This window comes from Cyprinus carpio, chromosome A5 (genome assembly GCF_018340385.1).
Source record: "Cyprinus carpio isolate SPL01 chromosome A5, ASM1834038v1, whole genome shotgun sequence".
NCBI classification, from domain to species: domain Eukaryota; kingdom Metazoa; phylum Chordata; class Actinopteri; order Cypriniformes; family Cyprinidae; genus Cyprinus; species Cyprinus carpio.
The window spans coordinates 25,001,421-25,023,037 of NC_056576.1; the positions used below are offsets into that span (position 1 = coordinate 25,001,421).

Consider the following 21,617-nt stretch of genomic DNA (forward strand, 5'->3'; position numbering starts at 1 on the left):
TTGTGTGTTTTTTTTTTGGTTTGAATCTATGTTTGTGCTGTGGCTTGAGATGGTGGTAGATACTGACTGGGTGCACAGTCAAACTGGCCATTTTTTGAAGGCCCAACCTTCACACCTGGCTTTAGGTTTGGCTTGACCTTTATCTTGCCTATGGAGAGATCAGACAGGACATTACCATCTGGTCTCCTTGAATATACCAGGTTTAATATAGTAATTGATGTGACCAAAAAAAAAATGCAAGTGAATTTCCTACATCTCCTTTGAGTGGGAGCTTTAGTTCCTGGGGATTCTGTCAGGATCTCATCCAACTTTGGCACATCTGTTGGCTTTTACCAAAAGAGAAGACATTTTAATTAAAAGAAAAATGCTACAAATATATATACGCTCTGCAAATTATGATAACAAAAGAGAATACTACATCATACCATGACAGAATTACAGGAGAACATCGTGGGTGGACCAATTAAAGAGGTCACATCATCACGACTGCATTCCTGTGAGGATATCAATTGTGTCCTGGCACCATCTACTGCATCCTTTAAAAGAGGATCCATGGAGTCATCCACTAACTTGTGCGAGCTACTTTTACATGGATTACTGGTCTCTTCTGATGCCATATGCAGAGATGCACTACAAAACAAGGTCATCATGGATGAAAGGAAGGGATAAATCAAAAGTGTTTTTATTTACTGCGTAAAAAGTTATCGAATTAAATCTGGACTGGAAGGGAAATGTACCTGGAAGCCTCTAATGTGACAGAATGAAAATGTGAACTGCTCGACAACAGTGAGGTTGTTTGGAATTGTGCTGGCTGCAGTTCATAACGGGGAGTACCCTGCTGCCCAAAGGCAGCCTCGTGAAATAGCTGAGAGGCTGGAATCTCATATAGAGTTAAAATAAAGGTGGGCTCCTCCTCAGAATATTTATCTGTGACAAGAAAAAAAAAAAGTTAAATTAAATTATTTGATTAAGCAAGGATGCATTACATTGTCAGTAAAGATGTTTATAATGTTAAATAAATGCTGTTGAAAAGATATTGGGGAAAAAAAAAGTTTCCACAAAAATATTGAGCAAGACAACTGTTTTTAAAATGTATAAGAAATGTTTCTAGAGCACCAAATCAGCATATTAGAATTCCTATATTTCATAATATTACAGTTTTTCTTGAATAAATAAATGCAATCATGCATTGTCACCATTACCAACTGCACCTGTATCCACTCCAGCTGAATCTGAAATGTCAGATTTTGAATTTTGATTCAGAGGGGCACTGCATTCCTGCCAGAAAACATTAGTTCAAAGGTGTTTATTTCATTTAGCAAACAGAGAATACACAAGGTGTAATGTTTGTCAGGACTCTTCACCTCAGAAGCTTCTGATGGCTCTTCTGTGCAATCTTGCTTTCCAGAATCCTGCTCGTCTGGTATTTGGATGTCTTCAGCTGCACACTTGCCAAACTGCATCCTAAAGCAACATTTAAACAGCATACTATAAGTCATTTAATAAGATTATATAAATTCCTAATTATTATCAATTAAAGCAGCAAACTATGTTCATACGTGTCCATATCACACAGGGTGCTTGCATGTTCATTGGGAGGATCAGAAAAAGATGAAACCAGACTGTGTGCTTCAAATGGTGCTGATGAAGCATCACTGAGAACTTGGTCTACAAGAAACCAATCAAATAAACAGACTCAGTCATTTGCATGTACACATAAAGGATGGTTCCTAGTCAGTTTTTTGTTTTAACTTAAGAGTGTAAACATGTGGCCTAAATATTTCTATTAAGAAAATAAAATTAGATCAAACTAATTAAATACAACTTAAAAGTCTAAAACTCACCATTTGGTTCTGTATTTCTTTTATCAGTGCCGTCCACAAGAACTTTTGCGGATAAAGTTTGTGTTGAGCTAAGTAATGGGACAGGAGACAGAAGATCCTCATCCAGTTTACATCCCTGTAAATCCACCTCAGATGACAAAATCTTATCTTCTCTGGAGATGTTCTCTAAGTCATGATCCAAATTACTGTGCTGGGCTTGAACAGGACTCTGAGGTTCTGGCTTTTCAGAAGGATCTAAATGAAGATGTCGAGTCTATATCATTGGCGGTAACACCAGTGACCCTTAAATCGATATTGTCAATCTGAACATGAACCCCACCTTCTTTAGGCTCTGAGGTCTGCTGAGGGCTGATCATGACTGGGGATGTCCCTTCTAGGTTGGGTGTTTGCTTAGCAAACTGACTGTCTCTCTCTGGGGCAATATCATCTTGAGTATAAACTGAGGAACCATCCACAGAACAGCTGCATAGATGCAAAGACATAGGTAAAAAAAATTCAAGACAATTTCAGCCATCTACTGATTTCATCTGCCAGTGCGCACCTGACTGGAAAAATCCTCTTCAGCTCTGTCTGAGATTCCTCAATCATGACGTCTGTGACTTCAGATGCAACAGGCTCTGAATCTTCCTCCTTCTGATCAGTAATTAGATCTTCATTCTCAGACGTCTGCGATGGAGACCTATCAAATTCTCTTCTTCTTTCAGGCACATCTGTAAAAGTCACAGATTTTTTAACTTTTTGGGATCTGCTGCAAACCAAGTTAAGCACTTAATTATTAGTTTTTGATGTCTGAAAAAAGGTGTTGCACCTTCATCTGATGGTGTGGTGTCAAGAACCTGGGGCATCTCAAGGATGGGTAAAATCTTACTCGCTCCTGGAGGACTTCCTTATTTAGATAAGTGGTACAAAGACAAAGAAGTAAATTAAGTTGCGTTGAAAGGAAAAAAGACAAAGACAAAAAAAAAATGAAAAGAAAGAAGAAAGATGAAAGGAAAGAAAGACAACCAAATAACAAAAGCAATATTGCTTTTAATCTTACCAACTGATGTTAAGGAAGGAAGATCATCTACAGTGGTTTCTGCTTCATCATCCTGGACCTCCAAAAAGGCATTAAAGAAGAAAACAACTCACTGCAAGTCAAATATTTTGTATGTTTGGGTTTTCCGTCACATGATCAGAGCACACACTGAAGACACTCCTGTCACAAATTCTCTCACCTGAACTTCCTGAGGGCCGTTCTCTTCTGGAGTGACACTACATGTGCTCTCTTTCTCAGGACGGTCCCTGTGCTCTTCTTCGAGGCATTCATTTGGGGTATTCTTCACTTGGACTTCCACAGGACTGCTACACTGCAGCTGCACTGAGTCATGTTTGAAATACGGGGTATCTGGATTTGGAAAGAACACATGCCCTCATTCAGAAGAGAAAACTGGCCATTCACAGGCCACTGGACAGTCTTCTTAGCTCATGGTTTATATACATCTGAAGCTCACTTTCACTAAAATCTGTCTTCTGTACATTCAGAGGTCTGTGGATGGACTGTGCTGCCCGGCTCAGACTGGGTTTGGGCTTGGAAAGCCTTCTCCTTTTTTCGACAGTGCTTTGTTGGGCAGATATGGAGGCGGTGTCGGTTTCCTTCACTTCTTGAGAGACCCTCTCTTCTAGAGTACCACTAGTACAGCCCTGTTCCTCAAGACCATCCCTATGCTCTCCCACCTGCAAATCACATCAACAGTCACAGTTAACTGATTACTACTTGAGTAATGCACAAACAATAACAGATCACACACACAGAGTAAACTCCTCCAGTACTGACGTGAAGGTCTGTGGCAGGTGCTGCGTCCTGCTGACTCTCAGAGGTTGTTGATTCCTCTGCAGTGGTTTGTGCTTGACTCCTGAGGTAGTGCTTCACTTCGTCATGAGACACCAACACAACTGCTCTTTTCAGTAATGTCTGACCTGAGGGGATATTAGAAAAAGCATTACACCCATTTTCAACTGTTGATGTGTGTTGCACCAGATTTAATCTCAGTGTTTGTGATTAGATAAAGAGCCGAGAAACATACTCTTGGTAATGTCATCCACATTACCATTCAAATGTTAATACTTTTGCTCAGCAAGGATGGATTAAATATATCAAATTGATGGTGAAGACATTTAAAATGTTTCTATTTCAAATAAACGCTGTTCTTTTGAACTTTATATTCATCAAAGAATCATGAAAAACTATATGTATAGCAGCACAACTGGCAATAACAAAAAAATCTTGTGCACCAAATCAACATATCAGAATGATTTCAGATAGATCATGTGACACTGAAGACTGGAGCAATGGCTTGAAAACAGTTATTTTAAAAAGTGATGAGCATGAGTAAAAAAAAAATTCTGTGCTCAATTTGTTTAACTGGTCTAACTATGATGAAATCATTATAAAAAACATCAGTATGAATGCAGACTTACCATTAACTTCAGATGAAGTCAGAAACTCTAAATGATGTAAATTTAAACCCTAAAAAGAAAAAAAGGTAATTGGTGTATTAAATAAAATGAGCAATTTAGTCTTTCTTTTGGTCTGTTTACATTCAAACTCTGAACATAACCGAAACGGTGACATAATAAAAAAAAAAAACTTTAGAATAATATTCCACATCAAAAGACTGTAGTTTCATTAAATTACAATGCACTTCATAATCAGAGATCCATACTTTTAAAGATAACAGCTTTAAAAAAAATTATGCACTACAGTTTCAAACTACTCTGATCAATACCTTTATATTATAGTGATTACTGGCACTCTGTAATGTTATTGCAGGCTGAAACAGATCCACATCACACCAAAAAATTCCCAGCTTTTTTTTATTTTTTATTATTATTGTGGAAATGTTGAGCAGATGGAATTACAGCCATTTGTTTTACCTCCTCCATACGTTGATCAGCCTCTTTAGAGTCTTGCATGCCCACTTGATTCTCCATGGCAGTGCTGCTCCTGTCCTCTGGTGACGGATCTGACCCAGTATGACACTGGTCTATCTGATCTCCTTCTGAAGCAGTCAGATTGTGCTGGTTCTTTTCCGCTGTTGTCCGCTGCCCAGGAGAACATTTGAACAAGCTTTGTGAAATCTCCTCCTTAGCTGTGCTCTCTGGAATGAGCTTCTCCCTGACACATTATGAGGCAATTGAAGAAGATTTGTAATTAGAGGACTACTGAAAGAAAATCCCCTACCCTGACCTTGGGAAGATAATTTTGCATACCCTTGATCTTCTTTAACACCAGGGCCTGCTGTCAAGACTTCACTACCATGACCTGAAGCAGTCAGATTACGCTTGACCTTTTCTGCTCTCATCTGGCGTCCAGGAGAATGCTGCGGGCTCTGGCAGGACTGTGGTTGGTCTTGGATTTCAGAGGAGTTCTGTGAATCTTTTAGCCTGTGATATCATGTAATACAATTTACAACCGCTAAAAGATGTTTTTTTTTTTTTTTTAAAGATCACTGTGTAGTGCTGTAAACTGTTGAAAGAATGAATCATAATTTACCTCGGAGGAGTTCTCTCCAGAACAACTACAGGCTGATTCTGGAGCTGATCCTCAGCAAGACAGATGATCCTCGACTATAAGAATAAAAAAAAAAAAAAAAAAAAAACATGTTTCAGGATTATCCCTATTAATAGTCATTTAAATAATGTCATTCAAGTAAATGTAAAAGCAATATGATACTGTTCTGTGCACGTAAAGTTCCTATGCAGTAAATAAATCAATGCCAAAAAAAAATTAAAATAAAGAAAAAGGATATTTCACCCAAACCTTGTCATCCCAAACCTGTTGACTTTCTTCTGTGGAATTAAAAAATATATTTTGAAAAATGTCTCAATGAACGTCAAAAGATATTCATACAGGCTTGATCATGATTGTGAGTAAATGATGACAATTTTCATTTCTGGGTGAACTATCCTTTAAAAAGTGGTCTCAAACTCAATTCCTACAGCTCTGCAGTTTAGTTCAACCATGCTCCAAATCATACCTGCTTGTTCTAGTAATCCTGAAGACCTTGATTAGCTGGATCAGGGTGTGTTTGATAGGGTTGGAGCTAAAAATGTGCAGAGCTGTGAAGGAATGAGTTTAAACCACCTTTAAAACATTATTTTATCCTGGGTGTTTATCCATATCCTGTGGTAAACAAACCAAAAAGAGACTAGGCAGGTGTGATATCAAACTCAGATATGTGACCCTGGAGCACAAAACCAGTCTTAAATTGCTGGGGTATATTTGTAGCAATAGCTAAAAATACAATGTATGGGTCAAAATTATAGATTTTTATTTTATGCCAAAAATCATTAGGATAATAAGTAAAGATCATGTCCCATGAAGATATTATGTAAATTTCCTACTGTAAATATATAAAAACTAAATTTTTTATTTATTTATCATTAGTAATATGCGTTTTTATTTGGTTAATTTTGGAGGCTTTTTTGTCGATTTTTTGATTTTTTTGAATTTTCAGCTTCCATATGTTCAAATAGTTGTATCTCAGGCAAATATTGTCCTATCCTAACAAACCATACATCAATGGAAAGCTTATTTATTCAGCTTTCAGATGAATACATTTTGAAAAACTGACACTTCCAAGACTGGTTTTGTGGTCCAGGGTCTCATGTGTGAAAACATACCTCATTCTCTGCTTCTCGGCAGCTCTCATCTTGACATTCTTCTACTGTATCCTCTATCTCTACTGTTGCTTTTGGCTCAGAACATATTTTGACTTTCCTTTTTAACAAACTGGGCCTTTTTGAACGTTTGAAGGAGCTTTTTGAAATCTCCTCAGCTGCACTCTCTGGAAAGCTCTTCTCCCTGACACATGAGGCAGTTGATGAAGATTTGCAATCAGTATTGCTAAAAGAAAGTCTCTAACTTAAGGAAGATGATTTTACACACCCTTGATCCTCTTCAGCACCAGGGGCTGTTGACGAGACTTCACTCCCATCCGCACCCAGCTCAGATCCAGTACACTCTGAGTAAAACATACAAATCAGATGACTTTTAAAAACAGAAAACATAAATTTTTAGTAAGCACTTTAAAATGTATTTTTTTAAAAATCCTCAACCTTCCTGTGATGTTTTGCTCTTTTTAGTCTTTCGTTCTCTTTTTGTAGGTTCGCCTTCTTCCTTCTCACTCTTTTTGGAGCGTTTCCGTTTTTTAGTTGGGACGGCAGATGCCTCATTGTGCTCCTCATTCACTGCACCACTTTCTCCATCAGTAGGTTCTTCATTCCGTACTGTCAAGTTTATAAAAAGTATATTTTAATCATGCACACTGCAGTTCTAAGGTTTAGGGTGAGTAAGATTGAACATTTTAAAAGTACTCAAATTCAGCAAAGACTCTGATCACAAGGGACAGTAAAGACATTTCTAACACTACAAAAGATTTCTCTATTAAATAATGCTGATCTGTTGAACTTTCAAGTCATCAAAGAATCCTGAAAAAACTATCATGGTTTCTACAAAAAATTATTAATCAGGAAATGCTTCCGATGGATCATGTGACTAGATGATCCAGACTAGATCATTGTCTGCTGAAAATTCATCTTTGATATCACAGGAATAAATTACATTTCAAACTGTAACAGTAGTGCAGTGTAAACAGTAGTGTATATCTCTCATTTTGAGGGTCTTTAACGTGAGCTCGGTAATGTCAACATATTAACAGAAACCTTCAAGTGTCTTTTTGTTCTTCTTTTTCTTCGGTTTTTCTTCTTTTTTCAATTCTTTCCCCTTCTGGTCACCCTTTTTTGATTGTTTGCGGGTCTTTTTTGATTCAGGCATACATGACCGATCTTTATTGTCTGCGTTTACGGAGTCTTCCTCCACAAAGTCATCATCCACACACACAAGGTCACGATCTTCAGCTTCCATTAAGCATTTGGCTGAAATAATAAACAGATCTGATCGTCATTTAGCTGCTAATTGATACAGGAAATTATTATGTTCAGACACTCTGTGGGTTTTGGACCATAATGCACTACAAGCAACAGACAGAATGGACAAATCTGAATTACAATAATGAGTAATCACATAAAAAAAAAAAATTCAAATACAGTGTGAAACCTTTTTTCGGTGTCTTGTTTTTCTTGCTCGCCTTGCATGTTTTTGGCTCAGTGTCTTTTGTGCGTTTTCGCTTCTTGCTTGTGCTCGACGGCACATCCGCTACATTCATATTACTGCTGTCCTCGTTCTCCTTTTCTAAATCAAAACAGATATTGTCCACACTGCACAATTCATCATCATCTTCATCATCATTAATGGAGTCTTTGTCCTCGAGCTGTTTCACTTTTTTACCACCTGGGTGAGTGAGAGTAAAAAATAAATGAAATGAAATAACAGTGACACAAACAGTGGGTTCTTGAGATCTGAGACTGCCACTCTTGAGCACATTACCTTTGCATTTCTTTGCTTTACTGGATTTTACAACCAGTTTTATGGATTTGCCTTTTTGTTTGTCTTTAGCCAAGACCCTCTTCAGCAGGAAACTGAAAAACTCGCCGTCATATGGTCGCTTATTTCCTAAACATTCAAAATGTCAGAGCAAGGACTGCACGGTAGATTTTTAACAACAGGATAGACACAGACAGACAGATGGATAAATAGCAAAACTTGATAAATACTCACTGAATGCTTTATCCACTCGCCATGCATTCACTCTCTCCTCCTTCTTAAATTTACTCTATCAAAAAGAGAAAGAGCAAAGCACACAAACAGATAAAGTCTAAGACCTAATGTGAATCAAACTTAAGAGAATACATTTATACTCGGGGTCAGTCAGTGACATAAGAATGTTTGTTATGATTAAGGCTTGTACCTTAATTTCTGCTCTGCTACGGTGAGTCAACAGCTGAGCAATCATGGAGAAGTCTGTTCCCACCATACTGATGGCCAGATAGAACATATCCGTCTCTGAAACACACATGCATTAAAATTTCAAGATGCTCTTAACATGTTTCTTCACATAACTGAGAAGGGATGAACCAATAAAATTGTTTAACATTCAACCTACTTTTATGCTTGACAAGAGCGCAAATATCAAATCTCATATTTCTACACAATTATAAACCAACAGATGTAGCATTTAGCGTTAGTACCTCTGACAGACCAGCTTTTCACATAGTATTTTTTCCTGAAACTTGTGTATGTTGTAGTAGAGCCTCGTTCAAACAGTGGATTTGCGTTCTCAACAACTGTATCAGACGTCCTCTGAACACGCACTGTCAGACTGAACACGGTAATCAGTCAGTAATTCATGATTATGCATATATAAGATGAAACAAACTGTTACATCTCTACATCTGTAACCCTGCAGATGCATCGTTTCATACCATTAACCAAAACAAAACACCTAAAAAAAAAACTATTTCATTACTTGAAAAAAGATAAAGATTAACTGAAATTAAGTAAAATATATGACTCATAAATAAAATATATTATTTCAGTTAGTTTAGTCAACGTTTTCATTTTAAGTACTATAATAACCAAAACTTAATAAAAACTATATATAAATGACAAAAACAACAATTACTAACATTTTAATTAAAATTGGTGTAAGAAACTATAGTTTGGCTGGACTAATAAAGTTCATTAATGAGGTTAAGGTTTGGAAGCACATCTGAGAAGCAGTAGGGGAAATGAAAGCAAGCTATTTCACTTTCAACAAACTAACTAACTAATTAGCTGAATAACTGAACTAAATAAATCAATACATCTGCTGCATGCTGAAGTGAAAGTTTCCCTTATTAGGAACTGAATTTTACAGATTCTTTCAGGCCCCATACCTTTCTTCATCTAAAATCAGTGAGCCATCTTCTGCCACCCTGACTTTGGGAACAAGCAGTTCCTCATCATTATCATCATCATCATCCTCCTCACCTGCTACTGCCATATTTTTCTGCACCCTGAGACACAAAAACAATGCCATTATCTTGAAAGATATGACTCTAAACAACATGCATATCAAACCAAAAATTTTTCTATACTGCAGGAAAAATTGCAGTCCTGAATGTCAAGTTCATTTTACACTAATAGTCATAAACAGTGTAAGTACTCAGAAATATGAAAATTATTAACCCCAAGTACAAACAGCAATTCAGTGAATGGGACATGTGTGTATAAATAATAATAATACAGGTTTTATTTCACTTACGTGGGAGTCGGTGGAGCAGCGGTCTGTGTTTGAGTCTCCTCTGTGGAAAGGGAGGACCTTTGGAGATGTAAAAAAAAATCATAGGATGTGTGATAATATGATAACACTTTATAATAAGGTTACATTTGTCAACATTAGTTAACGAAATTAGTGAGCATGAACTAATTTAGTTAACTTACTTCATCGGGTTTGACTCAGGCAGGTAATAAATGAAGTCAGCTAAGGTCATTTTGTCATGATCTGCCTCAAAGCCAGGCTCACATTTAGGCCGTCTACTCTTCTTCTCCTTTGAGTGGCCAAAAACAAAGAAAGTTTACATATATGAATTTAAGATTTTGACTTTGCTTCTCAATGTTTTTGATAGATTTCTTATTTTCTAACAACTATTATGAGAAGCATAAAAAAATGTTTTTTAAATGACTTAATATTGACTTCACCATTCCTTCTTTCTTCCTCTCCAGCTTCATCAGTTCTTTCAGTTTGAGGGCCCTCAAGACCCGCTGCTTGTCTGAAGAGGTTTTGTTCCTGAGGGGAGAGTCTGGTCCATCAACACGTGACAGTTTCACATATGGTGAGAGTGTGCATGACACTGAAGTTTCTCCTGTTTGCGGCCCAAAATCCTCATTTGGGATTTTTTGGGGAGTTTGGCAAGGCTCTTGGTGAGACGCTGTTGATAACAGAGATTCTGGACAGCCAGATGTTGATGGAAGACATGGTGAGGATGGAGGGTAGTGGGCTGCTTTGGTGGCATCTGAGAATGTAGAGTTTTGTGAATGGTCTCTGCTGATATCAACTGGGATGGGGGACTGAGGAAAAGACTTAGCTGCCTGGAAAGGGGATGATGCCTTGGATGTCTCTGATGGAAGAGAAGCAGTCTTTCCAGTGGATGGAGGAGGAGCAGAACGGACTTGGGGTCTGGCTAGGTTTGGTGTGGCAGAGAATCTGCTCCTCCTCTGAAGTGCTGTAGTTGCAGGTGTGCTGACGCTAGATGGCGCGCCTTCATTACTGTGAAAAAAAATAAATAAATAAAAACTTGATTTGAGAGGCTTCTGAATCAGAGGTTTGACCACATCACTGTAGCTGCTATATAAATGTAATGTATGTATGAATGTAAAGTATTAAAAACACAAAATTGAATAGAATATTTACATTCATGTGCTTGGCTGTCGGTTTTTTCCTCAAAGTAACTAGCTAACATAAACTAGCTTTTATAGTATTTATTAATATTTTTAATTAGCTTTTATTTTTATATTTCAGATTTTAGTTCTTATTAATAAGTTCTTATTAGTTTTTTTTTTTTTTTAATTTAGCTTTCATTTATTTTTAATTTCAGTTTGGTTTTTTAGTCATTTTAGAACTTTAACTTAATTTTACTTGGTTGCCAAGACAACATTTTGTTTGTAAGATTGAAAATGTCTTTACTGTCACTTTTGATCAATTTAATGCATCTTAGCTGGATAAAAGTATTATAATTATTTTTTTTTCAAGAATTTCAAGATTCAAAATAAAAGTATTAATATCCACAAATGTTTGAATGGTAGTGTATGTACGATCATAAATGTTAAATTTGTTGTTTACACTTTTCCTTGTAGCAGGGAAATGCAATGCCAAAATGCACATAAATATACTATATATTGATATATATAAAATATATATATATATATAAAAAACCTTTAATATAAAAAGAGTATTTCTAAAACCAATGTCTCCCAAAAATATGCTTCCATTTGGGGTGGTGGGGGGTAAATTCTGGGGGTGCTGCAGATGTTTGCTTACATGTTCAGTGATGCTTTCTCTGATGGAGAGCCGGGCACATTTCCATCTCCTGTCGCCACAGCAGACTCTTTGACATCCAGCTGAGACTGTGGCTCTGATGGATGGGTTTGCTGGTTTTCATCTACTGCTGTGGACCCTTGAGAGCTCTTGTCCTCTGCAGCAGGCGCCACACTTCGACCTCCTGGCCGGACATTGGGCTTAATACTAATTCTTGCTCTTCGCATCCTCGTCAAGTAACTGTGGTAAGATCAAGTCAAGTCATACACACACGTCTATATAAGGATGAGGTGTCAAGTGACTGAGATCACAGTCACAGCAGGACAAACCCTATATAATATAGATTACAATTGTGTCATGTGGTCAAGACTGACTGATTGCATCGGTCTGGTGCTGGCCATGTCTCGCGTGGCTGCTAAGCTAAGTTTTGAAGGATATTATGGACAGTACTGACTAATTAAAGTATTTCTAACTCGTGGGCTTGTGTATTTTGTTCACTGGGTGAATTATGAACACCAGCAGTAGCTGAGATTAAAAATATAAAAGGGGTATCTTTGAACTGTTAAAAAAAAGCTCTATTATGGGACACTTATACTCGACAAACGCCTCTGATTCCCGCATGCATGAGTGTGGTGTGTTCACACTGATTTCCTGTTGGCTGCTGACAGAAATAAAGATGCCAGAATTACGAGCGATAAAGCGGTGAATGTGTATTGACAGCAGAAAAGCAACAAGCCTTACTTTAGTTCAAATCACCGTGTAACCCTGTCAATGTGATTGCCGCGATTTAAAGTGGTAATATGCCGTTTCAGCCGGTCGTATGGTATGGCTCCCCTGCAGCAACTTTCCCTGTACCGGCCGGTCTGATGATAACCACGCCACTCCAGACCTCTACTCGGTCGGCGAATGGCATTGTGGGTCTTTGTAGTTTTACTGTTACTCTCTTCGCCTCGTTTCTCTCGCCAAAAACTACATTACCCAACAGCTCCAGAAAATCAGCTGCGACTGATAGTTCACACATGCAGCAACACTCTGACTGAAGGCACGACGTTAACATGCAATACTATGAATTTTAAAACTGCAATTTACATTTTTATAGGTTTTATATTATTTCTATTTTATTTTATAAAGAACATGTTATGATAACTGAAAGAACAGCGTTTAAGCGACTACTCTAATGATATACTGGTAATTTAGTGGTAATTTTATCAGGGCTCTCAAATTAAAGCAAAAGTTTGGAGTGAGATTAGGGGAGGGGTCACTCAAATGGGAGGGGCCACAAAAAGGGGAGGAGCCATTCCAATATTTGAAGCACAAACTTCTCTCAAGTTTTTGCTAGCAGTTCAATTTTACCTATTGATCATAATTGACCTGATCAAATATGAATGATAACCAGGGTTCCCCGTTTTTAAACGAATCTGAATCAATTACCCATTCATAAAGCCAGTCACTTGCTTCATTCCTGAATGAATTAGTCATTTGAACGAATCACCTACTGGCAGTTTTACTTTCCTTTTTAAAGGATCTTTTCTGTTATTTAATTTTTTTTTTTTTTTTTTAACATTTCTATATTCAAAATGTTATATTTAAAACATTAACCTCAACATGAATTTATGAATTTAATTGCGCTCATGCCACCTCTGAGCCTCATTCAACATCTGAAAATACACCTAACAAGCCCCCTTTTGTGTTCTTCTGTGCCAACTCTGTAGTACAAATTATTATTATTTTTAATACTGATTTCATTTGATTGGTAACTTATTCTTATTCTACTTGATTTTATTATGCTGTTTTAATTAGAAATTTTAAAAAGCTTATAAATATATATTTTTTTGTATTTGACAAAAGATGACATACTTTTAATAAAGTTAGAAAAATGCCATCACAAAGGTGTAAAAACTAAATTCTCTGTACATCACTTTAAGGAGTCAAATATCATCTCGTAATGGGAAGGCTAATATTTGATCAGAATTTTTGATTATTGATTAGAAGGTGCTCCTGAAAATTTTGACTGATTTTTGACGATTTGCTCTGCAATCCTACTGTATGTGTACAGTATGTACATTGAGCATTGAGTTCAGTTGGCTCGTTTGGAGCCACATTTCTTTTTATTTTTGATAAATTTGTATTTTTGAAATATACAAAACAATGTATTTTATCTGGATGAACTTGTCTGTCTTTTGTCATATTTACGCATTGTTATATTAGAACATCGCTAGTACTTTTCTGGTAGCCAAAGCTAAGTAAAAGATTCTGGTGCAAAGCAGCTGGAGAGTTGACTGCATCAAATATAATTTAGCACGAATTTGGCTATATTCCACAACATCAGCTCTCACTATCTTTGATCACAGGCAAGTGATGTCGTCCAGGAATCGTAAAATCAAAATGCTAAAAAAAAGGTTACCTGCAGCATGTATCGGATCTCGCTCTTTCATCTTACACTGTGCGCGCATCCATGTTGCTTAGTAACAAACGCGCTTGCGGCAGGATCACGTAATTTTTGCGGAAACAACAACATTCTATTTTCTGATTGGCTGGTAGATTGCATTTAACTCTGTATAAGACAGCTATGAACTCGGCAGAGAGCATCCCCGGTATTCGTCCATTATTTATAGCAGGAAAAGTTATCCACCCTTATTTCTCAGCGTGAGAAATACAAGGTGTGGCGTGAGAGCGTGTGAACGGGTTGAAATGCGTGTGTCTCACGGTGAATGCGTGAGACTTTAGGGCCCTGTTTTATTCAAGTGACAATTACACCTTCGTTGTCTTAAATGGCTGTTTGGAGTAGCAATAGCATTCTAACATACTCTTACTACCTCAGTTTGTAGTATGTATGCAATGCGAAGTAAAAAAAAAAAAAAGGGTGCTTGCTTTGACATTACATTTTCAGTGTGCTGAATGAACAAGGAGACATATTAATCACAAATTTTAACATAATCTTTTTGACTGCAAACCTTCGTCTCATTTTCCCCACCAGTCATTATAGCTATTCTGAAATAACAAAAACAAAAAAATTCCTTGAAAAGTGCTAAATATGCCTTGCCTTATACTAGTTAGAAAAAAATCCTTGCAGTTATGCTTATGTTGTGAACAGTATGCTAGCATTCCATTCTGAACATAGCCAGTCTTAAAAAAATTGAAGTGTACTTCATTCAGCATGTTTTTCATCCAGTAGTTAAGAAAAATGAATTCAGTTATCTGCTGATCCCATTCAGAGATTATAAAGCATTGTACTACCAAAACTTGACATGTGAGTCTCAAACCATTCAGCCAGTCATCACTTTATTGTGAAGTAGACCTAAGTGGTCTTATACAGACTTGAATACAAACTTCGCAAAAGATAAATAGGACAATTCTGAATCTATTCCACTAGCTAAAATTCCAGTTTATTTCAGTGACTACATTTAAAAAAAAAAAAAACACCTTGTAGAGATGGCATAGTGCATAACAGAGCTGATATTTATAAATGTACACACATACAATTCACATAGATCATTCTGACAAGGCTTTAGCATCCAGTACAGGCAGTATAGTACACTTTCTTTTTTTTTTTTTTTTTTTTTTGCGAAACCATTAATTCAGAGATGAATGCATGTCTGTTGCACTTTTAAGCTTCGGAATATCATGTTTTTCCTACTTAATTTGTCAGGTGGAAACCATAAAAAAAAAGAGCTGAGCAGTAACATCATTGATCAGTCAGACACATCAATATGTTTTCTCAAATATTACCTGAAACATTCTGGATCATCATGTTACACGCAAAACAATGTGCTTAAATAATACTGCCTGACATTCATACAGGCATCATCCTCCAATTCTATGGATAGATATTATTTTTGACTGTTTATAGTTGCAGTACCACTGACAACATGCCAGTAGTAGCAATGAAAGATTATTCATTAAATACAATGTCAAATCAAAACAAAAACAGAGAACTTCTGACATGATGACAGTACATACTGTATATATTAGTGAATGTTGCAAGCTGACCACCTCACAAATAACAGAACACTGAATACAGATCAAAGAAAATAACATCTTTCAAGGGATTCAGTTCAAAAACAGGTTGATTAGAGTCAGTTGCTCTTTATAATGAACAGGCCAGAACAGTATGTATCATGTAATCAGTACAGAGCAGTTCATCAGATGGTGATTGCACAGTTATCATATCAGAGCATCCCTATAGATATTATATACACTTTCTCTCTGTTGTCCATCATGTTGTTTTGTGTTTGGACATTTAATATTTAAAAAACTCTGTAATCTTATTCAGTTTATATGCCAGTAGTGATCAGTCATGCCTTAAAGCTGTTCATAAATGTGGAAAAGTAAACATATAATGTCAATATAATACTGCAATGAAGAAAAATCATCAGACAAGACAGCAATAACTTGTCTACTGGTGCGAAAATGACAAAATTGCTTTTGAGTGCTTTCAGTACAGAAAATAAAACCACCCTCATCATGCTGTCATTTAGAGACACAATGCACCCAAATTCATGTTTGTTTGCTTTAATCATGTTTTAACAGCAGACCAGCACCGGATGATGGTTTATTTTTAGCCTGTCCATGATCATGGTTTATAAAACTAGGAGGGGTGCACACACTTCATTTGGCTGTGACATCAGAGCGAAGAGACCTGCTCTTGAACAGGATGCACTTTAGTGGGAAAGATACATAAAAATGGTGCTCTGTGAAAAGCGGTTGTGGTCGTGTATCCATTAGCTCAACCACAACATTATAAAGCTGAAACATGTACGATGGAATTATTATTTTTTTGCATAATTTCTTGTTCAGTGATTTTTGTTTGACTTGGAACCTATGGAGTCATCAAGGTGGCCGGCTATCATGCAAATGGGTTTCCAATTGGTTCGCTGAAAGGATCTAAGCCCACTGTCTTTAAGGGAGGAGCACTCTGTAAAGGCCAAAAGAAAACAGAAACATAATTATTAAAGAAGAAAAAACATATTCTTTAGCCTCTCAGAAAAATAACCTAAAAATAATGTTATTGTTTGATAAAATGTTTCATAATCTCTTCAAATAATGCACATATACGTACAGTTGCAGGTACAGATGTGCCAAACAGATTTTTTCCAAAGGAGCTGTCGAATGGGTTCTGACCTCCAATCTTCAGTGGCTCTGCAGTGACAAAAATGATTTTGTATGTTATGTCAAGATGTTACCAAAAATATAACCTACTGTATGGATTCCCAAACGTTTTGTCAGCCAAAGCCCTTTGACATAAACTATTTACTTGAAGCCCCCCCACCCAAGTCTTCACGTTAATACTTCAATAATTTAACAACACATTTGCATGTTCATGGTTCTCTGATGTTGGTTAATGGCAGGGTTATTATAGTTAGCTAAGACTACATCCATAGAAAACCATGTTACTGCAAATAAAAGCTAACTGAAATAAAACATTTAAAAAACTTAATTTGAATTCAGCTAGTCGCCAAGGCAACATTTCTCATTTTCATTTAGTTTAACTAGATGTGCTAAAATAATAAAAACATTAATAAAAACGATATAGACTATATATTAGGAACCCAATCATTTTGAATATAATAATAATAATTATAAAATTATTGTTTTCATAATTTTTTATTTTTGACTCAAAATTATTAAAAATCATTTTGAATAAATGTAATTATTAAAAATAAAGACGGAAATATACATTTATATTGTAATAATGCAATTGTGCAATCATGTTCACAAAAATTACTTACAGTTACAAAATCAACAATTCATTTTTAAATGTTAAACCCTAAAGCTATTATTCTACATTTAGAATATTTGAATATTCTAATAATATTATTCTGCTGTGGGGGGAAGTCGTGGCCTAGTGGTTAGAGAGTTTGACTCCTAACTCTAAGGTTGTGGGTTCGAGTCTTGGGCCGGCAATACCACGGCTGAGGTGCCCTGAGCAAGGCACCGAACCCCCAACTGCTCCCATGGTGCCGCAGCATAAATGGCTGCCCACTGCTACGGTTGTGTGTTCACGGTGTGTGTGTGTTCACTGCTGTGTGTGTGCACTTTGGATGGATTGAATGCAGAGCACGAATTCTGAGTATGGGTCTGCATACTTGGCTCTATGTCACGTCACTTTCTTTTTTTTCACTATGGTTAAACACTCATGCTTTTCTGCAGGGAGACCTCTGTTTATGTGAAAACAGGTTTGTGAATGCTTCTCATCACAAATCTGGTGAAATGTTGAAAACTTTTTTTTTCTGAAAATTTTTGAAAATTATGCAAATGTGAAATAAAGTGATTGTGGTGTATGTTGCATTCCCAAATGCACGTTATGAGCAACTCAAACTGACATCAGATGCAGAGACAGATTTTATGGCATTCTCATGTAACTGTTAAAATAGCTGAGATTTTAATTACAAATAGACCCATATCTGCTCACCTTTCCTTGCTGGCACGTTTGGTGGCTTAGCCATCTGGAAATCCTTAAACATGTCCTTTATATCTCTCTTCTCCTTTTCTCCTAGAGGATCCAGGTCAACAAAAGCATTACTGTCCACCTTTGGAGCGTCTTTGGTAGCTACTGCCCGAGGTGGAACCAGTGGAGGGGGACTGGAGCTCTGCTGTCCATCGGGCACAAGGCTGGGTGGAAATACGCTGGTCTGGAAGGGGTTCCCCAGTGTTGAATGAGGGGTCCAGGATCCATTGGTTCCATTGGAGACTGGGGTGCTGGTCCATGATGGAAGCTGTTGGGTAGCATTTGGAGTTCCAATACTTCCAGGAATGTTTCCCCAGGCAGGTGCAGGAGAAGTGGAGAAGACAGGTGCTTGAGTGAAGGGCTGAGAGACACTGGTGGTGCTGGGGAAGATGGAGGAGAGGGGCTGATTCCACAGAGCCGCTCCAGGAGGGGAGACTGCAGGTGGAGCTTGTAGAGACAACCCTTCTTTATAGAAAATATAGTGTTGATAAAAAGAAGATGAAATATTACAAAACTTATGACAAGAAATGAATGGACCATACATTCCTTTTGGCACAAAGAGCCATTTTTAATTCACCATATCAGCCTTCCTTTGGTGAATATTATACTACTGTACTTTAGTCTATTTGAATCATGCACATTGCTTATAAATCATGTAATGTTTTATTTGTTCACTGATGTCTATTTTTCCATGTGTTTGGCACTTGCTAGGTATTCATTTTGGACCATGATGTCTTTCCATGACCTTTCATTGATCATGAACTTTCAGTGACTTACACTGCAGTCAACATTTGATCAGTACAAGCAATCCCCGAGAATCAAACCCATGACCTCTGGCATTGCTAGTGCCATGCCCTACTGTTTGAGCTACAGGAATATATGAACAGAACAACACTCAAGCTAGGCTCAGGCTTTCATTTGAATAAGAAACACTGACATTTGAAAAAGCACTTTTTGGAAGCTCACAAATGTCAAGATATTTATTTATTGTCTCATATGTCTTACCAAGAGCTGTGAGTGTGTCGGTGGAGGAAGGGCTCTGGATGAACAGACTGACAGAGTTGACAGGGCAGTTCTCAGGTTGAGGAGGTGGTGATTCCGATTGGCTTGGTGAAACAAATGGATCCGTCTCAAGTTTTTCATTTGAAGGGGACTATAAAAGATACAAAAATAGTTATAAAAGAGATTCATGGAGCCAACCTGGTTAAATAAAAGGAAAAAAAAAGAAGAAGAAAAAAACAGAACCAGGATTAAACGAGCATATTGTAATAAATTGTAATGTGAAGAAATATGTTAACATTTTTACCACCAGAAGAGAACCTTATAAAATCTTATTTTTACTCTACAGTTCCAAGGTCGGGGTTAGATTAAATTAATACTTGTATTCAGCAAGGATGCATTAAATTGATCAAATGTAACAGTAAAGACATTTATAATGTTACAAAATATTTTTGTTTGAAATAAATGCTATTATTTTGTTGATTAATTGTAATGTTTTTGAAATTTATATTTTTATATATGTTTTTTTTTTGGATTAAATATAATATTGGACGCTGAAAATGGCATTATTGTTTTTTGGCCGAAAGGGAAAAAAAGCCGAAAATATGAGGTGAAAATATCTGCCTAGCTGTGTCCGCACCGCCCGGCAGTGTTCACTCTCCTTCTAGCCATCATCACTGTGCGCCGGTGTGACGCTCCACTCAATATTCCGCTCTATGAATGTGTGTTCCATTGCTCACGGCCCACGTGAACACTCCACTTATGTACTGCTTTTCAGAATTTTCATGTTGGTGCATCTCTAATATATAAGGTTTAATCATTCATACACACACACACACATACAAAAACTTGAGAATATATATTAATTTGATATGTAAGTTTTTATTTTATAAATACTTACCTTATGAGTACAACTCAATGAAGCATTGAAAACTGGGGCAAAAAACATTACCAGATCATAAAGTGGTATTAGATAAACAAGATTAGAGAGCTTGAAGTGACATGCAAGTTTAGAAAGAAGAAAGCATTAAGAAGTAAAGTAGAATGTGCAAGAGGCCTTTAATTATCAAGTTAAAAAGCATGAAATAATCCAGCGCCATCACTGCAACCTCACCTTTACACTCCTCCTGCCCCTCCCGGCTTTCATGTTGAGTGGTGGAGGGCTTATAATGACTGAATCCTTGGTTTGATTGACAGGTGGCTCTATTCCTCCATTCTCATGGTTCACTCCATTCTGCACTGGGTGCATCTTCTCCAAACTTCCCCCAAACGGATTAGGAATCACTTTCCCATGTCCGTTCTGCTCTTGAACTGGGACAGTATTGTGAGACCAGCTAGTGGCTTCCACAGCTCTGCCATCTAAAGGCCAGTGGCCATTACTGAGAGCATGGATGACGGTCCTGTTGGAGAGTTGGTCAAACTGCTGGCCTAAGTAGTCAGAGTCACCATTCTTAGGGCCACCATTGAACAAGTTATTAGGGTTGTGGTTGGCTGGGGCAGAATCGTCCCTGATTGATTGGTCGTCGCTTTTGGAAAATGGGTCATCACTGAACGGGTCATGGATAGGGGTGGGGAAGAAATTGATTTGAGAAGAGAAGGGGTTCTCAGGCGAGAGGCTGGACGGGGCTCTGGGGACAGAAGATGAGGTGAAGGGGTTTCCTTTAACGCAGTTCTGATTGCTGTCTATCTCAGTGGACAGATCCATCAATAGGATGTCCTCAGACTCCTGAAAGATGATTTGGGGGATAAGGAAAGACAAAAAATAAGACAAAGTCAACAATACATGAATGTATTTTTGTGTGGTGCACAGATGAAGTCATGCATGGAGTAAAATAAACAACTTGTTTAGGCAGATGCTGTGTAGTTCAATCAATCAGAAATGCAAACAAGATGGACATTCATGACATAAGTGTACAGCTCCCAACCATCCTGTATGACACAGAATTGTTCTTTCTTTAATAGAAAATAATTGAGTTTCATTTTAAATCCACACAGGATGCAGTTTTTAGCATCTTAGAACAATTTTTTTCCCATTTGAATCAGTTTTACACAACCTTTGTTGTGCTAAGTTTGCTAAGCTTTTAGGAGGGAAAAAAATCTCAGCAATGCTGCATTTGTTTGATCACAAATACAGTAATATTGTGAAATATTATTACATTATTTTTTTAAAACGTAATTTGTTCCTGTGATGGCAAAGCTGTATTTTCAACAGTCATTATTTCAGTCTTCAGTGTCACATGATCCTTCAGAAATCATTCCAATATGCTAATCTGGAGCTCAAGAAAGATTTCTCCTTATTATTAATGTTGAAAACGGTTGTTTTGCTTAATATTCTTGTGGAAACTGTGATATATTTATTTTTTTAGG

The 21,617-nt window shown here is 37.1% G+C and overlaps 2 protein-coding genes across 11 annotated transcripts in view; both read right to left on the bottom strand.

The window, feature by feature from the left end:
- Window positions 1-11: 11 nt before the first annotated feature.
- On the bottom strand, window positions 12-14,508 carry LOC109086725 (transcription factor TFIIIB component B'' homolog). 6 transcript variants are annotated; one of them, XM_042757307.1, is made up of 34 exons: window positions 14,208-14,508; window positions 11,807-12,043; window positions 10,468-11,035; window positions 10,210-10,316; window positions 10,031-10,087; window positions 9,663-9,782; window positions 8,976-9,106; window positions 8,696-8,790; window positions 8,506-8,560; window positions 8,275-8,400; window positions 7,945-8,178; window positions 7,551-7,763; window positions 6,945-7,115; window positions 6,775-6,850; window positions 6,510-6,690; window positions 5,380-5,453; window positions 5,097-5,270; window positions 4,761-5,001; window positions 4,305-4,353; window positions 3,661-3,803; window positions 3,338-3,560; window positions 3,062-3,231; window positions 2,884-2,941; window positions 2,653-2,730; window positions 2,386-2,554; window positions 2,164-2,306; window positions 1,845-2,078; window positions 1,560-1,668; window positions 1,365-1,464; window positions 1,197-1,278; window positions 738-927; window positions 426-630; window positions 254-326; window positions 12-148 (listed from the first exon to the last, which is right to left on the bottom strand). In XM_042757307.1, the coding sequence occupies exons 2-34, from the start codon at window positions 12,028-12,030 to the stop codon at window positions 27-29; spliced, it is 4,995 nt and encodes a 1,664-aa protein (XP_042613241.1). In that variant the 5' UTR covers window positions 12,031-12,043; window positions 14,208-14,508; the 3' UTR covers window positions 12-26. The 6 variants fall into 6 exon arrangements, with proteins under 6 accessions (XP_042613241.1, XP_042613244.1, XP_042613240.1 ...); XM_042757310.1 differs by lacking the exon at window positions 14,208-14,508 and adding an exon at window positions 12,545-12,737 and having other exon boundaries at window positions 7,665-7,763; XM_042757306.1 differs by lacking the exon at window positions 14,208-14,508 and adding an exon at window positions 12,545-12,735 and having other exon boundaries at window positions 11,807-12,464.
- Window positions 14,509-15,065: 557 nt separating this feature from the next.
- Window positions 15,066-21,617, bottom strand: part of LOC109086807 (disabled homolog 2-like) — a 34,008-nt gene continuing 27,456 nt past the window's right edge. For 4 of the 5 annotated variants that reach the window (XM_042757336.1, XM_042757334.1, XM_042757335.1 and 1 more), the window contains 5 exons: window positions 20,365-20,976; window positions 19,257-19,404; window positions 18,216-18,716; window positions 16,863-16,942; window positions 15,066-16,718 (listed from right to left, as the gene is read on the bottom strand). In XM_042757336.1, coding sequence (XP_042613270.1) covers window positions 16,650-16,718; window positions 16,863-16,942; window positions 18,216-18,716; window positions 19,257-19,404; window positions 20,365-20,976 — 1,410 coding nt within the window. In that variant the 3' untranslated portion in view covers window positions 15,066-16,649. The remainder of the gene's footprint in view (window positions 16,719-16,862; window positions 16,943-18,215; window positions 18,717-19,256; window positions 19,405-20,364; window positions 20,977-21,617) is intronic. The other variant, XM_042757338.1, reaches the window with a different exon arrangement.